Here is an 18,585-nt window from a genome sequence, read left to right on the forward strand (position 1 = left end):
TTGTAGTTCTATTGAGTTGAGCAGACCCATTCTTAATAATACTAGTTATATTGTAGTTTAATTGACTTGAACAGACCCATTCTTAATAATACTAGTTACAGTTGAAGTCAGAAGTTTACAAATACTTAAGTTGGAGTCATTAAAACAACCACTCCACACATTTCTTGTTAACAAACTATAGTTTTGCATGACGCAAGTAATTTTTCCAACAATTGTTTAGACAGATTATTTCACTTATAATTCACTGTATTACAATTCCAGTGGGTCAGAAGTTTACATACACTAAGTTGACTGTGCCTTTAAACAGCTTGGAAAATTCCAGAAAATGATGTCATGGCTTTAGAAGCTTCTGACATCATTTGAGTCAATTGGAGGTGTACCTGTGGATGTATTTCAAGGCCTACCTTCAAACTCAGTGCCTCTTTGGTTGACATCATGGGAAAATCAAAAGAAATCAGCCAAGACCTCAGAATAAAATTGTAGACCTCCACAAGTCTGGTTCATCCTTGGGAGCAATTTCCAAATGCCTGAAGGTACCACGTTCATTTGTACAAACAATAGTACGCAAGTATAAACACCATGGGACCACACAGCTGTCACACCACTCAGGAAGGAGACGTGTTCTGTCTCCTAGAGATGAACGTACTTTGATGCGAAAAGTGCAAATCAATCCCAGAACAACAGCAAAGGACCTTGTGAAGATGCTGGAGGAAACAAGTACAAAAGTATCTATATCCACAGTAAAACGAGTCCTATATCGACATAACTTGAAAGGCTGGTCAGCAAGGAAGAAGCCACTGCTTCAAAACCATCATAAAAAAGCCAGACTACGGTGTGCAACTGCACATGGGGACAAAGATCGTACTTTTTTGAGAAATGTCCTCTGATCTGATGAAACAAAAATAGAACTGTTTGGCCATAATGACCATCGTTATGTTTGGAGGAAAAAGGGGGAGGCTATCAAGCCGAAGAACACCATCCCAACCGTGAAGCACGGGGGTGGCAGCATCATGTTGTGGGGGTGCTTTGCTGCAGGAGGGACTGGTGCACTTCACAAAATAGATGGCATCATGAGGGAGGAAAATTATGTGGATATATTGAAGCAACATCTCAAGACATCAGTCAGGAAATTAAAGCTTGGTCACAAATGGGTTTCCCAAATGGACAATGACCCCAAGCATACTTCCAAAGTTGTGGCAAAATGGCTTAAGGACAACAAAGTCAAGGTATTGGAGTGGCCATCACAAAGTCCTGACCTCAATCCTATAGAAAATGTGTGGGCAGAACTGAAAAAGCGTGTGCAAGCAAGGAGGCCGACAAACCTGACTCAGTTACACCAGCTCTGTCAGGAGGAATGGGCCAAAATTCACACAACTTACTTTGGGAAGCTTGTGGAAGGCTACCCGAAACGTTTGACCCAAGTTAAACAATTTAAAGGAAATGCTACCAAATACCAATTGAGTGTACGTAAACTTCTGACCCACTGGGAATGTGATGAAAGAAATTAAAGGTGAAATAATTCATTCTCTCTACTATTATTCTGATATTTCACATTCTTAAAATAAAGTGGTGATCCTAACTGATCTAAGACAGGGAATCTTTACTTGGATTAAATGTCAGGAATTGTGAAAGACTGAGTTTAAATGTATTTGGCTAAGGTGTATGTAAACTTCCGACTTCAACTGTATATTCTAGTTCAATTGAGTTGAGCAGGCCCATTCTTAATTCTACTAGTTCCTTTGAGTTGACAAGCCCCTTCTGGATTCTTTTACAGTAGTTGTATGTCCTCTGACCCCTGACCGGTGACCTGGTTTGGACTCTGTACAGGCGATGTCCCTGCGAGCAGACGCAGCCCAGTGTGGAGGGGTGGTGGTGGAGTTTGAGTCTGATGACATCAGGGAGGCTCGGGCCAGGAAGGCCAGGAGTACATCAGGTCAGCTCGTCTATTGCGGGAGTGGAGAGAGAGAGATGACCAAGAGTTTACCCTGACCTCATGACCTGACAATACAACTACACAGCTATTACTTAATGATGATGTAACAACATGTTCTGATTGTCGGAATCACAGCGTTACATTTATATAGGTATTAGAGCAACCCAATATAAAGTGTTAGGTGTACGAGCTACTTAATGTAAAGGGTTAGGTATAAGAGCAACTTAATGTAAAGTGTTAGGTATAAGTGAAACTTAATGTAAAGTGTTAGGTATAACAGCTACTTAATGTAAAGTTTTGGGTGTACGAGCTACTTAATGTAAAGGGTTAGGTATGTACGAGCTACTTAATGTAAAGGGTTAGGTATAAGAGCTACTTAATGTAAAGTTTTAGCTGTACGATCTACTTAATGTAAAGTGTTAGGTGTAAGAGCAACTTAATGCTTTTGATTTCTGATCAGAACACATCCTGTTCCAAAATATGTTCAGACATACTCTGATGCTAAGTGCTTAATATTAGGTGGTTTTCCAGCTATAGATGCAGAATGTGTCCTGTAGACTCATAATGATGTTATCTCTGGTTATTGTTCATGTTACTGTGTATCTCTGTTGAACTTACTCACCAGGGTCAGCCCTCATCTACCTCAGGGGCCCTAAATTCCTGATCTACGTCAGTGGGGCACTGTCCATGTGGGTAAGAAGCCTTTTCATGTAACAACAATGGGTAAGGGAGCTACAAAGCCATACCGGCTGGACACTATAAGGTTTATGTCATCAACCTGGTAGTGTCTTGCAAATCAATGAAAGATGGACATACTTTACATTTGTCTTTATGCCCTTTACCCCTAGAAAGAGTAAAAAGCTAAAAGCCAAAGGCTAAAAACGTTCTTCTCCATCATGATGACTATTTGTCTTTCTAATAGGGTGACCGTATGTGGCACTTTGCCATTTCGGTGTTCCTGATCGAGCTGTATGGACGTAACCTGCTGCTGACCGCAATATTCGGCTTGGTGGTGGCGGGGTCAGTGCTGCTGCTAGGGGCGTTGATTGGGGACTGGGTTGACCGCAACCCCAGGAACAAAGGTTAGACCAACAATCATTTCTATTTACAGCTATAGGGACTGACATCTAGTCCCAAATGGCGCCCTAAAGGTACTGTAATACAATAGGAAATAGGATGCTATTTGGGACGCAGTCCTAATTTCCTGCCTGTCTGCCTCACATGGGCATTCTGCAGTTCAAACAGTAACCAAGTTGCACCCCACCACTATTTTGGTAAATTGTTGAGGGATTTGGCTGGATAAATGTAACCACTCACAAATTCATAGATGGAGCTATGGATGCAAGTACTGACCATCCATGAGACGAACATTATAGTTTTAATCATGTTTTGAAGATATACAGAGTTAGTTTACAATTACAAAGTAAAAGAAGCATATATTTGGGGATCTAATGGGGTACAACAGATGAACTAAGCTCATGAGTCAATACTAAGTTATATTCTTTTACAATCAATAGCTATATATCATTACTTTAAAAGTCAAAAAATGAATGTGCTATAGCAACTGCAGAATGCCCCTTTAAGACCAATGATACATTTATGGTTCTGTAGAAGTCTTTATGGTTCTCTGAAATGCATTGTCCCAGAATATTTTAGAATCTTAGTTTCTTCTCCCTCCTTGGTTTTAGTGGCGCATGCATCGTTGTTGGTTCAGAACATTTCAGTGACGGTGTGTAGCATTGTGCTGATGTTGGTCTTCTTATATAAACAGTGGATTGAGAGCATTTGGGATGGCTGGTTAACTGTGAGTATATTTTTCATTTTCTCTCCCACACTGTCTAAACTCTCATGATGTGAACCAACAGTATGTTTTGGAATCAGATATGGATTCAAATAGCATTTGTATCCTTTCAAAGACTTTATTTGCACTTGATTGAGTTTGCCTGGTGCAATGGAACCAATGGAATAGTCCTAAAATGACAAACTCCACCCATCCAGTGCTCCAAACATGCTCAATCAAACTCTCAATGTATTTGAAAGAAAATGAATACTACTTAAACCCAGGTCTGTTGAGAATCAGGCTAGATATATTATTGCAAACTGCTGTGACGGTTGCTGTTTCTCCTGCACTGTTCTGTGTCCATGTTGTTGCTGCTGCTGTTCTGAGCCTCCTGCTGCTCTGTGCTGTCATGCGTAGTAACGTGTTGCATCACAAAACTTACACAAGGTGGTTTGTTATACGGTGGTGATCGTCCTGGCAGATGTGGCTAACCTAGCAAGCACAGCGCTGACCATCGCCATCCAGAGGGACTGGATTGTGGTTATCACTGGATACAACCGGGGTCACCTCGCCGGTGAGACTGGCAGACCTGCCACACGCTATTGCATCACGAGGGATTGTTGTTTCTGTTTCAGCTGCTAAACTGGCTGCTGGTTAAAGCACTTCAAGGTTATCAGACACTATGTACACTGCTCAAAAAAATTAAGGGAACACTAAAATAACATCCTAGATCTGAATGAATGAAATAATCTTATTAAATACTTTTTTCTTTACATAGTTGAATGTGCTGACAACAAAATCACACAAAAATAATCAATGGAAATCCAATTTATCAACCCATGGAGATCTGGATTTGGAGTCACACTCAAAATTAAAGTGGAAAACCACACTACAGGCTGATCCAACTTTGATGTAATGTCCTTAAAACAAGTCAAAATGAGGATCAGTAGTGTGTGTGGCCTCCACGTGCCTGTATGACCTCCCTACAACGCCTGGGCATGCTCCTGATGAGGTGGCGGATGGTCTCCTGAGGGATCTCCTCCCAGACCTGGACTAAAGCATCCGCCAACTCCTGGACAGTCTGTGGTGCAACGTGGCATTGGTGGATGGAGCAAGACATGATGTCCCAGATGTGCTCAATTGGATTCAGGTCTGGGGAACGGTCCATAGCATCAATGCCTTCCTCTTGCAGGAACTGCTGACACAATCCAGCCACATGAGGTCTAGCATTGTCTTGCATTAGGAGGAACCCAGGGCCAACCGCACCAGCATATGGTCTCACAAGGGGTCTGAGGATCTCATCTCGGTACCCAATGGCAGTCAGGCGACCTCTGGCGAGCACATGGAGGGCTGTGCGGCCCCCCAAAGAAATGCCACCCCACACCATGACTGACCCACCGCCAAACCGGTCATGCTGGAGGATGTTGCAGGCAGCAGAACGTTCTCCACGGCGTCTCCAGACTCACACGCGCTCAGTGTGAACCTGCTTTCATCTGTGAAGAGCACAGGGCGCCAGTGGCGAATTTGCCAATCTTGGTGTTCTCTGGCAAATGCCAAACGTCCTGCACGGTGTTGGGCTGTAAGCACAACCCCCACCTGTGGACGTTGGACCCTCATACCACCCTCATGGAGTCTGTTTCTGACCGTTTGAGCAGACACATGTACATTTGTGGCCTGCTGGAGGTCATTTTGCAGGGCTCTGGCAGTGCTGCTCCTGCTCCTCCATGCACAAAGGCGGAGGTAGCGGTCCTGCTGCTGGGTTGTTGCCCTCCTACGGCCTCCTCCACGTCTCCTGATGTACTGGCCTGTCTCCTGGTAGCGCCTCCATGCTCTGGACACTACGCTGACAGACATTGATGTGCCATCCTGGATGAGCTGCACTACCTGAGCCACTTGTGTGGGTTGTAGACTCCGTCTCATGCTACCACTAGAGTGAAAGCACCGCCAGCATTCAAAAGTGACCAAAACATCAGCCAGGAAGCATAGGAACTGAGAAGTGGTCTGTGGTCACCACCTGCAGAACCACTCCTTTATTGGGGGTGTCTTGCTAATTGCCTATAATTTCCACCTGTTGTCTATTCCATTTGCACAACAGCATGTGAAATTTATTGTCAATCAGTGTTGCTTCCTAAGTGGACAGTTTGATTTCACAGAAGTGTGATTGACTTGGAGTTACATTGTGTTGTTTAAGTGTTCCCTTTATGTTTTTGAGCAGTGTATTTCGTTTTTCTAGGATGTATCACATGCGTTACCATAGAGGCAGAATAGTTTGATAATGTAGGCATTAGTAAAGCTGGTAACACAGATACCATATCACCACAACTAAACCCTGTACCTTTTGGTTTGATTCTGATCTGAAGGGATGAATGCTACCATGCGGCGCATCGATCAGGTGACCAACATCCTGGCACCGCTGGCGGTGGGACAGGTCATGACCCTGGCCTCCAACGTGATCGGCTGCGGCTTCATCCTGGGCTGGAACCTGGTGTCCCTCATAGTGGAGTTTATCTTCCTTTCCCGGGTCTACCGCATTGTCCCAGCGCTGTCCGTCAAACCCCCCGTGCCCGAGGACGGCCAGGCCTCCCTGGAGAGACCAGCAGAGAGGACGGAGGGACTGGTGGAGAGGAGGGGGTCACAAGGTCAGTGTCCTGGTGTCCTGGTCACTGTGTGACTGCTTCAGCAGTTGAGTTGGTAAAGCATAGTGGATCTTCCGAGCTATTTCATCCAACTTTACAGTGAAGTATAGCTTTACTTTACAGTAAAAATTGATGAAATCAGTTGAAAGATACATGAGGTCAAGAAACATTATTCCACAACACGCACAGCACATACACTAAGTTTGGTGTCACTTAAAAATGTCCTTGTTTTTGAAAGAAAAGCCAATTTTGTGTCCATTAAAATAACATCAAATTGATCAGACATACAGTGTAGACATTGTTAATGTTGTAAATGACTATTGTAGCTGGAAACGGCAGATTTTTTATGGAATATCATCATGGGCGTACAGAGGCCCATTATCAGCAATCATCACTCCTGTGTTCCAATGGCACGTTGTGTTAGCTAATCCATGTTTATCATTTTAAAAGGCTAATTGATCATTAGAAAACCCTTTTGCAATTATTTTAGCACAGCTGAAAACAGTTGTCCTACTTATAGACGCAATAAAACTGGCCTTCTTTAGACTATTTGAGCATCTGAAGCATCAGCATTTGTGGGTTCGATTACAGGCTCAAAATGGCCAGAAGAAAATACCTTTCTTCTGAAACAATGCTGTGTACTACTCCCTTCACAGAACTGCGCAAACCAACCTGGCCAAGATAAAGCAAAGCAGTGTGACAAAAACAACAACACAGAGTTACACATGGAATAAACAAACATACAGTCAATAATAAAATAGAAAAAAGTATATATAAAGTGTGTGCAAATGAGGTAGGATAAGGGAGGTAAGCCAATCAATAGGCCATAATGGCTAAATAATTACAATATAGCAATTAAACACTGGAGTGACAGATGTGCAGAAGATGAGTGTGCAAGTAGAGATACTGGTGTGCAAAGGAACAAAATAAATAAAATAAATAACAGTATGGGGATGAGGTAGTTGGATGGGCTATTTACAGATTGGCTACGTACAGGTGCAGAGATCTGTGAGCTGCTCTGACAGCTGGTGCTTAAAGTTAGTGAGGGAGATATGGGTCTCCAGCTTCAGTGATATTTGCAGTTTGTTCCAGTCATTGGCAGCAGAGAACTGGAAGGAAAGACGGCCAAACGAGGAATTGGCTTTGGGGGTGATCAGTGAAATATACCTGCTGGAGCGCGTGCTCCGGGTGGGTGCTGCTATGGTGACCTGTGAGCTGAGATAAGGCGGGGCTTTACCTAGCAAAGACTTATAGATGACCTGGAGCCAGTGGGTTTGGCGACGAATATGAAGCGATGGCCAGCCAACGAGAGCGTACAGGTCGCAGTGGTGGGTAGTGTATGAGGCTTTGGTGACAAAATGGATGGCACTGTGATAGGCTGCATCCAATTTGCTGAGTAGAGTGTTAGAGGCTTTTTGTAAATGACATCGCCGAAGTCAAGGATCGGTAGGAAAGTCAGTTTTACGAGGGTATGTTTGGCAGCATGAGTGAAGGATGCTTTGTTGTGAAATAGGAAGCCGATTCTAGATTTAATTTTGGATTGGAGATGCTTAATGTGAGTCTGGAAGGAGAGTTTACAGTCTAACCAGACACCTAGGTATTTGTAGTTGTCCACATATTCTAAGTCTGAACCGTCCAGAGTAGTGATGCTGGACAGGCGGGCGGGTGTGGGCAGTGATCGGTTGAAGAGCATGTATTAAGTTTTACTTGCATTTAAGAGCAGTTGGAGGCCATGGAAGGAGAGTTGTATGGCATTGAAGCTCGTCTGGAGGTTAGTTAACACAGTGTCCAAAGAAGGGCCAGAAGTATACAAAATGGTGTCGTCTGCGTAGAGGTGGATCAGAGAATCACCAGCAGCAAGAGCGACATTATTGATGTATACAGAGAAAAGAGTCAGCCCGAGGATTGAACCCTGTGGCACCCCCATAGAGACTGCCAGTGGTCTGGACAACAGGCCCTCCGATTTTACACACTGAACTCTGTCTGAAAAGTAGTTGGTGAACCAGGCGAGGCAGTCATTTGAGAAACCAAGGCTGTTGAGTCTGCCGATAAGAATGTGGTGATTGACAGAGTCGAAAGCCTTGGCCAGGTCGATGAATACAGCTGCACAGTATTGTCTCTTATCAATGGCAGTTATGATATCGTTTAGGACCTTGAGCGTGGCTGAGGTGCACCCATGACCAGCTCGGAAGCCATATTGTATAGCGGAGAAGGTACAGTAGGATTCGAAATGGTCGGTAATCTGTTTGTTAACTTGGCTTTCGAAGAACTTAGAAAGGCAGGGTAGGATAGATATAAGTCTGTAGCAGTTTGGGTCTAGAGTGTCTCCCCCTTTGAAGAGGGGGACCGCAGCTGCTTTCCAATCTTTGGGGATCTCAGACGATACGAAAGAGAGGTTGAACAGGCTAGTAATAGGGTTTGCAACAATTTCGGCGGATAATTTTAGAAAGAGAGGGTCAATGTAACGGTCGTCGTAGTGAATGGACCAAGGCGCAGCGGGTACGTGAATGCTCATGTTTATTCTACAAAATAAAACACGAAAACAAAGACCGGCCGACAAACAGTCTTGCAGGCAACACACAGCTATGCAAAGAACAACCTCCCACAATTCCCATGACAAACACATTCCTAATTATAGGAGCTTCAATCAGAGGCAACGATAGACAGCTGCCTCCAATTGAAGGCCCCAATCTCAATTACCTAAACACAGATCTAAACACCCTAGAACAGACATAGAAATATACAAACATAGAACAATGACCAAAACCCCAGAATACATAAATCAAACACCCCTCTACATACACACACACCCCGAACCATACAAAACAAATATCCCCTGCCACGTCCTGACCAAACTATAATAACAAATAACCCCTTTACTGGTCAGGACGTGACAGTCCAGATTGTCTAGCCCGGCTGATTTGTCGGGGTCCAGATTTTGCAGCTCTTTCAGAACATCAGCTATCTGGATTTTGGTGAAGGAGAAATGGGGGAGGTTTGGGCAAGTTGCTGTGGGGGGTGCAGGGCTGTTGACCGGGGTAGGGGTAGCCAGATGGAAAGCATGGCCAGCTGTAGAAAAATGCTTATTGAAATTCTCAATTATCGTGGATTTATCACTGGTGACAATGTTTCCTAGCCTCAGTTTAGTGGGCAGCTGAGAGGAGGTGCTCTTATTCTCCATGGACTTTACAGTGTCCCAGAACTTTTTGGAGTTTGTGCTACAGGATGTAATTTTCTGTTTGAAAAAGCTAGCCTTTGCTTTCCTAACTGCCTGTGTATATTGGTTCCTAACTTCCCTGAAAAGTTGCATATCGCGGGGGCTTTTCAATGCTTTTTTTGTGCTGGTCAAGGTCAGTCAGGTCTGGAGTGAACCAAGGGCTATATCTGTTCCTGGTTCTAAATTTAGAAACTTTAGAATGTATGATGGCCATGGTGTTGTTTAGGTCCCAGTTTAGGTCACCTAGCAGCACGAGCTCTGAAGATAGATGGGGGGCAATCAATTCACATATGGTGTCCAGGGCACAGCTGGGGGCAGAAGGTGCTCTATAGCAAGCGACAACGGTGAGAGACTTGTTTCTGGAAAGGTGGATTTTTAAAAGTAGAAGCTCTAATTGTTTGGGTACAGACCTGGATAGTAAGACAGAACTCTGCAGGCTATCTCTGCAGTAGATTGCAACTCCGCCCCCTTTGGCAGTTCTATCTTGTCGGAAAATGTTATAGTTAGGGATTGAAATTTCAGGGGTTTTGGTGGTCTTCCTAAGCCAGGATTCAGACACGGCTAGGACATCCAGGTTGGCGGAGTGTGCCAAAGCAGTGAAAAAAACAAACTTAGGGAGTAGGCTTCTAATGTGAACATTCATGAAACCAAGGCTATTACGGTTACAGAAGTCAACAAATGAGAGCGCCTGGGGAATAGGAGTGGAGCTAGGCACTGCAGGGCCTGGATTAACCTCTACATCACTAGAGGACCAGAGGAGGAGTAGGATAAGGGTATGGCTAAAGGCTATAAGAACTGGTCTTCTAGTACGTTCGGAACAGAGTGTAAAACTAGCAGGTTTCTGGGCACGGTAGAATTGATTCAAGGCATAATGTACAGACAAAGGTATGGTAGGATGTGAGTACAGTGGAGGTAAACCTATGCATTGAGTGATGATGAGAGAGATATTGTCTTTAGAAACATCATTTAAACCAGGTGAGGTCACCGCATGTGTGGAAGGTTGGGACTAAAGGGTTAGCTAAGGCGTATTGAGCAGGGCTAGAGGCTCTACAGTGAAATAAGGCAATAATCACTAACCAAAACAGCGATGGACAAGGCATATTGACATTAGGGAGAGGCATGCATAGCCGAGTGATCATAGGGGTCCAGTGAGTAGCTCAGTGGGCTGGAGACACAGCGATTCAGACAGCTAGCGGGCCGGGGCTAGCAAGCTAGCAGAAGGGCCTTAGATGGACGTCACAATGGAAGAAGTCTGTTGTAGCCCCCTCGTGCTGTTACGTCGGCAGACTAGTTGTGATGGATCAGCAGGGCTCCGTGTGGTAAAAGGGTCCAGGCCAATTGGCAAAATAGGTATAGTGGCCAAAGAATTAGTCTGATGGGCCTCTTCAGCTAACAGTCCGATATGCTCTAGACAGCTAGCGGGCCCCGGCTAGCAGGCTAGCAGATGGACATTCAGGGGACATCGCGACGGAGGAGCCAGTTAAAAAAAAAACTTGGGTAGATTACGTTGGCAGTCCAGTCGTGATGGAATCGGCGGGGCTCCGTGTCGGCAGTAAAAGGGGTCCAGGCCAATTGGCAAAATAGGTATTGAAGCCCAAGGAGTGGCTGATGGACCTCTTCAGCTAGCCGGGAGATGGGCCTAGCAAAGGCTTGCTCCAGGCTAATTGGTTCTTGCTTCGGGACAGAGACGTTAGCCAGGAGTGGCCACTCGAAATAGCAGCTAGCTAGCTGCGATGATCCAGGTGAAAAGGCTCAGAGCTTGCGGTAGGAATCCGGAGATATGGAGAAAAATATGTCCGATTTGCTGTGGTTTGAGAAGCGCTGTGCAGACTGGCAAGAGTTGTCCGGGCTAAAGGTTAGCTGATGACCACTAGCAGTGGCTAGCCGACTACTAGCTATTAGCTAGTTAGCTGGCTAGCTTTTGTTGGCGGTGCCGGTTCAAAAGTAAAGAAAATTGCAGATCCACACCACATTGGGTGAGGCGGATTGCAGGAGAGTATGTTGAAGTTGAGGTTAAGAGAAATATTTTAAAAAATATATGTGAAGAAATAAGATATAAAAAGATATATACACGGGACACGACAAGATGAGGACAAAGACGTCTGACTGCTACGCCATCTTGGAAACACTTTAGATCATGATCTAATGATCAATTAGCCTTTTAAAATGCTAAACTTGGATTAGCTAACATAACATGCCATTGGAACACAGGAGTGATGGTTGCTGATAATGGGCCTCTGTACGCCTATGTAGATATTCCTTAAAAAATCTGCCATTTCCAGCTACAATAGTCATTTACAACATTAACAATGTCTACACTGTATTTCTGATCAATTTTATGTTATTTTAAATGGACAAAAAAGGTGCGTTTCTTTCAAAAACAAGGACATTTTTAAGTGACCCCAAACTTTTGAACGGTAGTGTACATGCTTATTCATCTCTATGGAAACGAAGTATTACTTGAAACACTGTTGCCCTAAGTTAGTTGATGGAACATGTTAGTAGCTTGACTGATGCTTGTCCTCTCAGTAGATCATTGTTAGTAGCTTGACTGATGCTTGTCCTCTCAGTAGATCATTGTTAGTAGCTTGACTGATGCTTGTCCTCTCAGTAGATCATTGTTAGTAGCTTGACTGATGCTTGTCCTCTCAGTAGATCATTGTTAGTAGCTTGACTGATGCTTGTCCTCTCAGTAGATCATTGTTAGTAGCTTGACTGATGCTTGTCCTCTCCCTCTCAGTAGAGCAAAGTGAGGTGGTGACATCAGCCCCGGGCCTCAGTGATGACGACATGAGCCTGAACCTCAAGGAGATCACCAATCTGCCTCTGTGTTTCGGACGTTTCCGCTGGCTGCTGAGCACCTGTAAGGACGGCTGGAGGGCCTACTACCGCCAGGATGTCTTCCTGGCTGGGATGGGCCTGGCCTTCCTCTACACAACTGTCCTGGGCTTCGACTGCATCACCACGGGCTACGCCTACACCCAGGGCATCAGTGGCTCCCTGCTCAGTCTGCTGATGGGGGTCTCGGCTATAACAGGCCTCATGGGCACTGTCATGTTCACCAAGCTGAGGAAGGCCTATGGTTTAGTTAACACAGGCATCATCTCCAGCTGTCTCCATCTTTGCTGTCTGCTGCTGTGTGTGTGTTCTGTGTTCGCCCCCGGCAGCCCCATGGACCTCCGCCTGCTCATGCCCTTCCTGGACGCCAACGCCAACTCGACGTTGGTGGAGGCTGGGGGGATGGTGGAGGGCCAGAGGCAGAAACACACCTACCCGATGCGGGGTGGCATTAATCAGCCGCTGCTGCCCGACCGCTCGTCCATCCACTGGACCAACAACACGGTGCTATTTGAGAATATGCCATCAGGCATGGAGCCAGACTCCTACATCTCTATAATCCTGCTGTTCTTGGGGGTCATCACAGCACGCATCGGTGAGTAAGAGGGACGACCAGGCCCAGGCCCTTCACAATTGGATTGAGTTGCTGATCCACAGCTTAACAATAGCAACTGTATTATGCATGTTTCTAACATAGGCTGTGGGTATTCAGTTCTTATGAGACTCAGTAAATGAGTTCAAATAGCGTTGGAAGATAATCATTTTTGTATTATACCAGTGCTTGACTGAAAAGAGACTACTGCAATGGATCCATAGTCTAGTGGTCTATCCATATAGACTATAGTATAGTGGTCTATCTATATAGACTATAGTATAGTGGTCTATCTATATAGACTATAGTATAGGGGTCTATCTATATAGACTATAGTATAGGGGTCTATCTATATAGACTATAGTATAGGGGTCTATCTATATAGACTATAGTATAGTGGTCTATCCATATAGACTATAGTATAGGGGTCTATCTATATAGACTATAGTATAGTGGTCTATCTATATAGACTATAGTATAGGGGTCTATCTATATAGACTATAGTATAGGGGTCTATCTATATAGACTATAGTATAGGGGTCTATCTATATAGACTATAGTATAGTGGTCTATCCATATAGACTATAGTATAGGGGTCTATCTATATAGACTATAGTATAGTGGTCTATCTATATAGACTATAGTATAGGGGTCTATCTATATAGACTATAGTATAGTGGTCTATCTATATAGACTATAGTATAGGGGTCTATCTATATAGACTATAGTATAGGGGTCTATCTATATAGACTATAGTATAGTGGTCTATCTATATAGACTATAGTATAGGGGTCTATCTATATAGACTATAGTATAGGGGTCTATCTATATAGACTATAGTATAGTGGTCTATCCATATAGACTATAATATAGGGGTCTATCCATATAGACTATAGTATAGTGGTCTATCCATATAGACTATAGTATAGGGGTCTATCCGTATAGACTATAGTATAGGGGTCAATCCGTATAGACTATAGTATAGGGGTCTATCCGTATAGACTATAGTATAGGGGTCTATCCGTATAGACTATAGTATAGTGGTCTATCCATATAGACTATAGTATAGGGGTCTATCCATATAGACTATAGTATAGGGGTCTATCCATATAGACTATAGTATAGGGGTCTATCTATATAGACTACAGTATAGGGGTCTATCCATATAGACTATAGTGTAGTGGTCTATCCATATAGACTATAGTATAGTGGTCTATCTATATAGACTATAGTATAGGGGTCTATCTATATAGACTATAGTATAGTGGTCTATCCATATAGACTATAGTATAGTGGTCTATCCATATAGACTATAGTATAGGGGTCTATCTATATAGACCATAGTATAGGGGTCTATCTATATAGACTATAGTGGTCTATCTATATAGACTATAGTCTGCTAAATGACTCAAATGTCTACAAAAAATGTCTACTATAGTATAGGGGTCTATCCATATAGACTATAGTATAGGGGTCTATCCATATAGACTATAGTATAGGGGTCTATCTATATAGACTATAGTATAGTGGTCTATCCATATAGACTATAGTATAGGGGTCTATCTATATAGACCATAGTATAGGGGTCTATCTATATAGACTATAGTGGTCTATCTATATAGACTATAGTATAGTGGTCTATCCATATAGACTATAGTATAGGGGTCTATCCATATAGACTATAGTATAGTGGTCTATCCATATAGACTATAGTATAGTGGTCTATCCATATAGACTATAGTATAGGGGTCTATCCATATAGACTATAGTATAGGGGTCTATCCATATAGACTATAGTATAGTGGTCTATCCATATAGACTATAGTATAGGGGTCTATCCATATAGACTACAGTATAGGGGTCTATCCATATAGACTATAGTATAGTGGTCTATCCATATAGACTATAGTATAGTGGTCTATCCATATAGACTATAGTATAGTGGTCTATCCATATAGACTATAGTATAGTGGTCTATCCATATAGACTATAGTATAGTGGTCTATCCATATAGACTATAGTATAGTGGTCTATCCATATATAGTATAGTATAGTGGTCTATCCATATAGACTATAGTATAGTGGTCTATCCATATAGACTATAGTATAGGGGTCTATCCATATAGACTATAGTATAGTGGTCTATCCATATAGACTATAGTATAGTGGTCTATCCATATAGACTATAGTATAGTGGTCTATCCATATAGACTATAGTATAGTGGTCTATCCATATAGACTATAGTATAGTGGTCTATCCATATAGACTATAGTATAGTGGTCTATCCATATAGACTATAGTATAGGGGTCTATCCATATAGACTATAGTATAGTGGTCTATCCATATAGACTATAGTATAGTGGTCTATCCATATAGACTATAGTATAGTGGTCTATCCATATAGACTATAGTATAGGGGTCTATCTATATAGACTATAGTATAGGGGTCTATTCATATAGACTATAGTATAGTGGTCTATCCATATAGACTATAGTATAGGGGTCTATCCATATAGACTATAGTATAGTGGTCTATCCATATAGACTATAGTGTAGTAGTCTATCTGTATAGACCATAGTGTAGTGGTCTATCTGTATAGATCATAGTGTAGTAGTCTATCTGCATAGACCATAGTGTAGTGGTCTATCTGCATAGGTCATAGTCTAGTAGTCTATCTGTATAGATCATTGTGTAGCAGTATATCTGTGTAGACCAAAGCAACCACTGACCGTTGTCTGTTTATCCTGTGTGTTCCAGGTCTGTGGTCCTTTGACCTGACCGTGACCCAGCTGCTTCAGGAGAACATCTGTGAGTCGGAACGTGGTGTGGTCAACGGGGTCCAGAGCTCCATGAACTACCTGATGGACCTTCTCCACTTCATCATGGTCATCTCTGCTCCGCAGCCCCAGCACTTTGGCATCCTGGTCATCATCTCTGTACTGTTCATCACCACGGGACACACCATGTACTTCCTATATGCACGCAAAGCCAAGAGAAAACCTGCTGGACGCCTGGACACGTAGGGAGGCCGTGCTGCTTTCCGCGACAAAGCATGTGCCCAAAGACTCCACTCTGCCTGCGCCTGCCTGTGAAATGAATGTCTCTTCTCTCTTGTTCCCTCTGCGCTCTCATTGCTAGGCAACAATACAATACCGTAACACACCTTCACCCCCATCCAGCCATTCATTCATTTCAGCAAGTGTCGTGTCCTCCCCAACCTGGTTGCTATCTCCCTGCATGGCCAGGTGTAGTATGGCCAAGTGCTAAGGTACAGGAACAAACTAGAACTCAGGTTAACTAGAGTAGGATCCACCTTTTCCCTTCTGTACATAGGTTGATGTGGTCGCAACAGATGCGGTGTTGGTCCCCTACCGTGGTAGGTTCTACCACCTTAGTTTTGATCCCCTACCGTGGAAGGTTATCTCACCTCAGTGTTGGTCCCCCACCGTGGTAGTTTCTCTCACCTCAGTGTTGGTCCCCCACCGTGGTAGTTTCTCTCACCTCAGTGTTGGTCCCTCACCGTGGTAGTTTCTCTCACCTCAGTGTTGGTCCCCCACCGTGGTAGTTTCTCTCACCTCAGTGTTGGTCCCCCACCGTGGTAGTTTCTCTCACCTCAGTGTTGGTCCCTCACCGTGGTAGTTTCTCTCACCTCAGTGTTGGTCCCTCACCGTGGTAGGTTCTCCCACCTCAGTGTTGGTCCCTCACGGTGGTAGGTTCTCCCACCTCAGTGTTGGTCTCTCACCGTAGTAGGTTCTCCCACCTCAGTGTTGGTCCCTCACCGTGGTAGGTTCTCCCACCTCAGTGTTGGTCCCTCACCGTAGTAGGTTCTCCCACCTCAGTGTTGGTCTCCCACCGTAGTAGGTTCTCTCACCTCAGTGTTGGTCTCCCACCGTAGTAGGTTCTCTCACCTCAGTGTTGGTCTCCCACCGTAGTAAGTTCTCTCACCTCAATGTTGGTCTTCCACCGTAGTAGGTTCTCCCACCTCAGTGTTGGTCTTCCACCGTAGTAGGTTCTCCCACCTCAGAATTGGTCCCTCACCGTGGTAGGTTCTCCCACCTCAGGAAAAGGGCACAGAGGGCAGGCTGAGGCAGCAGCAGCAGCAGCACAACACGCCTTTCCAGCAATTTTTGGATTACTGCAAGAGCTTCATTATGGCAGTCTGTTAACCTACTCAGAGTTTGGATGGGAGTTGGATGGATGGATGGATGGATTGATGTATTTTTCTAACCTTCACACAGGAAAGAACTGGGCATGGTGAAGCAGGTGACAGTAACAAAAAGAAGAAGAAACGAGACTTAACAACTTTAACAAGTGGCAAACATGTTACTGCTCCGTCCACTTGGAAATAATCCAGGAAGTCCAAAAGGAAAACTAAAGGGAAGTTGGTGTCAGATTGTGAGATAGTGAAGATTATAAAGGAGCCCCCCTTGATGGACAGAAGAGGAAGGCTGTAGTGTCATCTTCTCCTGGTCTGTTTCTCTGTGGATGAATCAGGCAGACATGTGCCTAGCTTTCAAATCAATCACTAAGACGCATTTCAGTGTCTATTGATTAACACATTATATCATTAAAAATATATATAATTTAAACCGGATCACAGGAACATATCATAAGAACATAAAGATAGTAAGAAAAAAAAAACGTGCATTGAAATCAGAGGAAACCAAAATGACCATAATTGCTTGTGTACTTAGATAACTGAAAATAGCTTCCAAATTGTAAATGCTTTTCCTTCACATAGAAACAGAGTGATATTAATGCAGTTTGACAAATTTATAGCAAACAGATTTTTACTTCCTCTTTCATTTTGTGACCTGTTTTGAGATCAGTGTTTAGTAGATTGATAGGTCTATATGATTCTGGATTAAGGCAGTGTTGTATTACACTAGAACACCTACGCATCCTGTTTCCTTGTTGTTCTCATGAACTAAAACCTTACCTCAGTACAGTACAAGAAAACTGTGTTTGAAAAACTGACTTGGACATGTCTCTCAGCTATGTACAGCCATCTCCTTTCTGTACAGTGGCAATACCATCAAAGTTGAACTCGTTGTCATGCAAACAGCACCACATTACAATTTAATTGTTTTTATATCATATTTTCCTGTGACGTATTGTTCACTTACATCTATAATTTGTTGTCCTTTTCTGTTTCAGACTGTTATTTATGATGACAATAAACACGGATTAAGATGTCTTTGTATTTTGACTTGAAATGTTTTGTTACCAACATTTACCTCTATTCACCAAAGCTCATTACGAACTGATTTGGATGTCTAAAAGTCATAGTTATGATGAGTCCAGGGGGTTTCTGGGAGTTTTTCAGTCACGAGTTCCACAAATTTCCAATAATTCTGAGAGCACATGAACGCAGCATCATAAATGACAGTCAGTATACAGTTCATGTACTGCACATTCTTTCATCCAGGAGGAGGCTCCAAAACACCCCTCGCTGCATGCCAAGCACCGAACAGGTCTGCCTCTGACCCTACCCAGTCCCAGTTAATCCCCTCCATAAATAAAGGCACCATTTCAACCTTCCTGAGTTAATGTTCTAGTAGGACCCTTTCCCAGAGTATAGGCTAC

General features: G+C 43.5%; 1 protein-coding gene across 1 annotated transcript; it reads left to right on the top strand.

The window, feature by feature from the left end:
* The first annotated feature begins 2,538 nt into the window (after window positions 1-2,538).
* On the top strand, window positions 2,539-18,196 carry LOC106592947 (ferroportin). Its single transcript, XM_045712768.2, has 7 exons — window positions 2,539-2,626; window positions 2,856-3,015; window positions 3,622-3,737; window positions 4,161-4,287; window positions 6,074-6,352; window positions 12,307-12,999; window positions 15,757-18,196. The coding sequence occupies exons 1-7, from the start codon at window positions 2,621-2,623 to the stop codon at window positions 16,020-16,022; spliced, it is 1,647 nt and encodes a 548-aa protein (XP_045568724.2). The 5' UTR covers window positions 2,539-2,620; the 3' UTR covers window positions 16,023-18,196.
* Window positions 18,197-18,585: the final 389 nt, after the last annotated feature.

Source organism: Salmo salar, chromosome 05 (assembly GCF_965601325.2).
Source record: "Salmo salar chromosome 05, fSalSal1, whole genome shotgun sequence".
In the NCBI taxonomy this organism is placed as follows: Eukaryota; Metazoa; Chordata; class Actinopteri; order Salmoniformes; family Salmonidae; genus Salmo; species Salmo salar.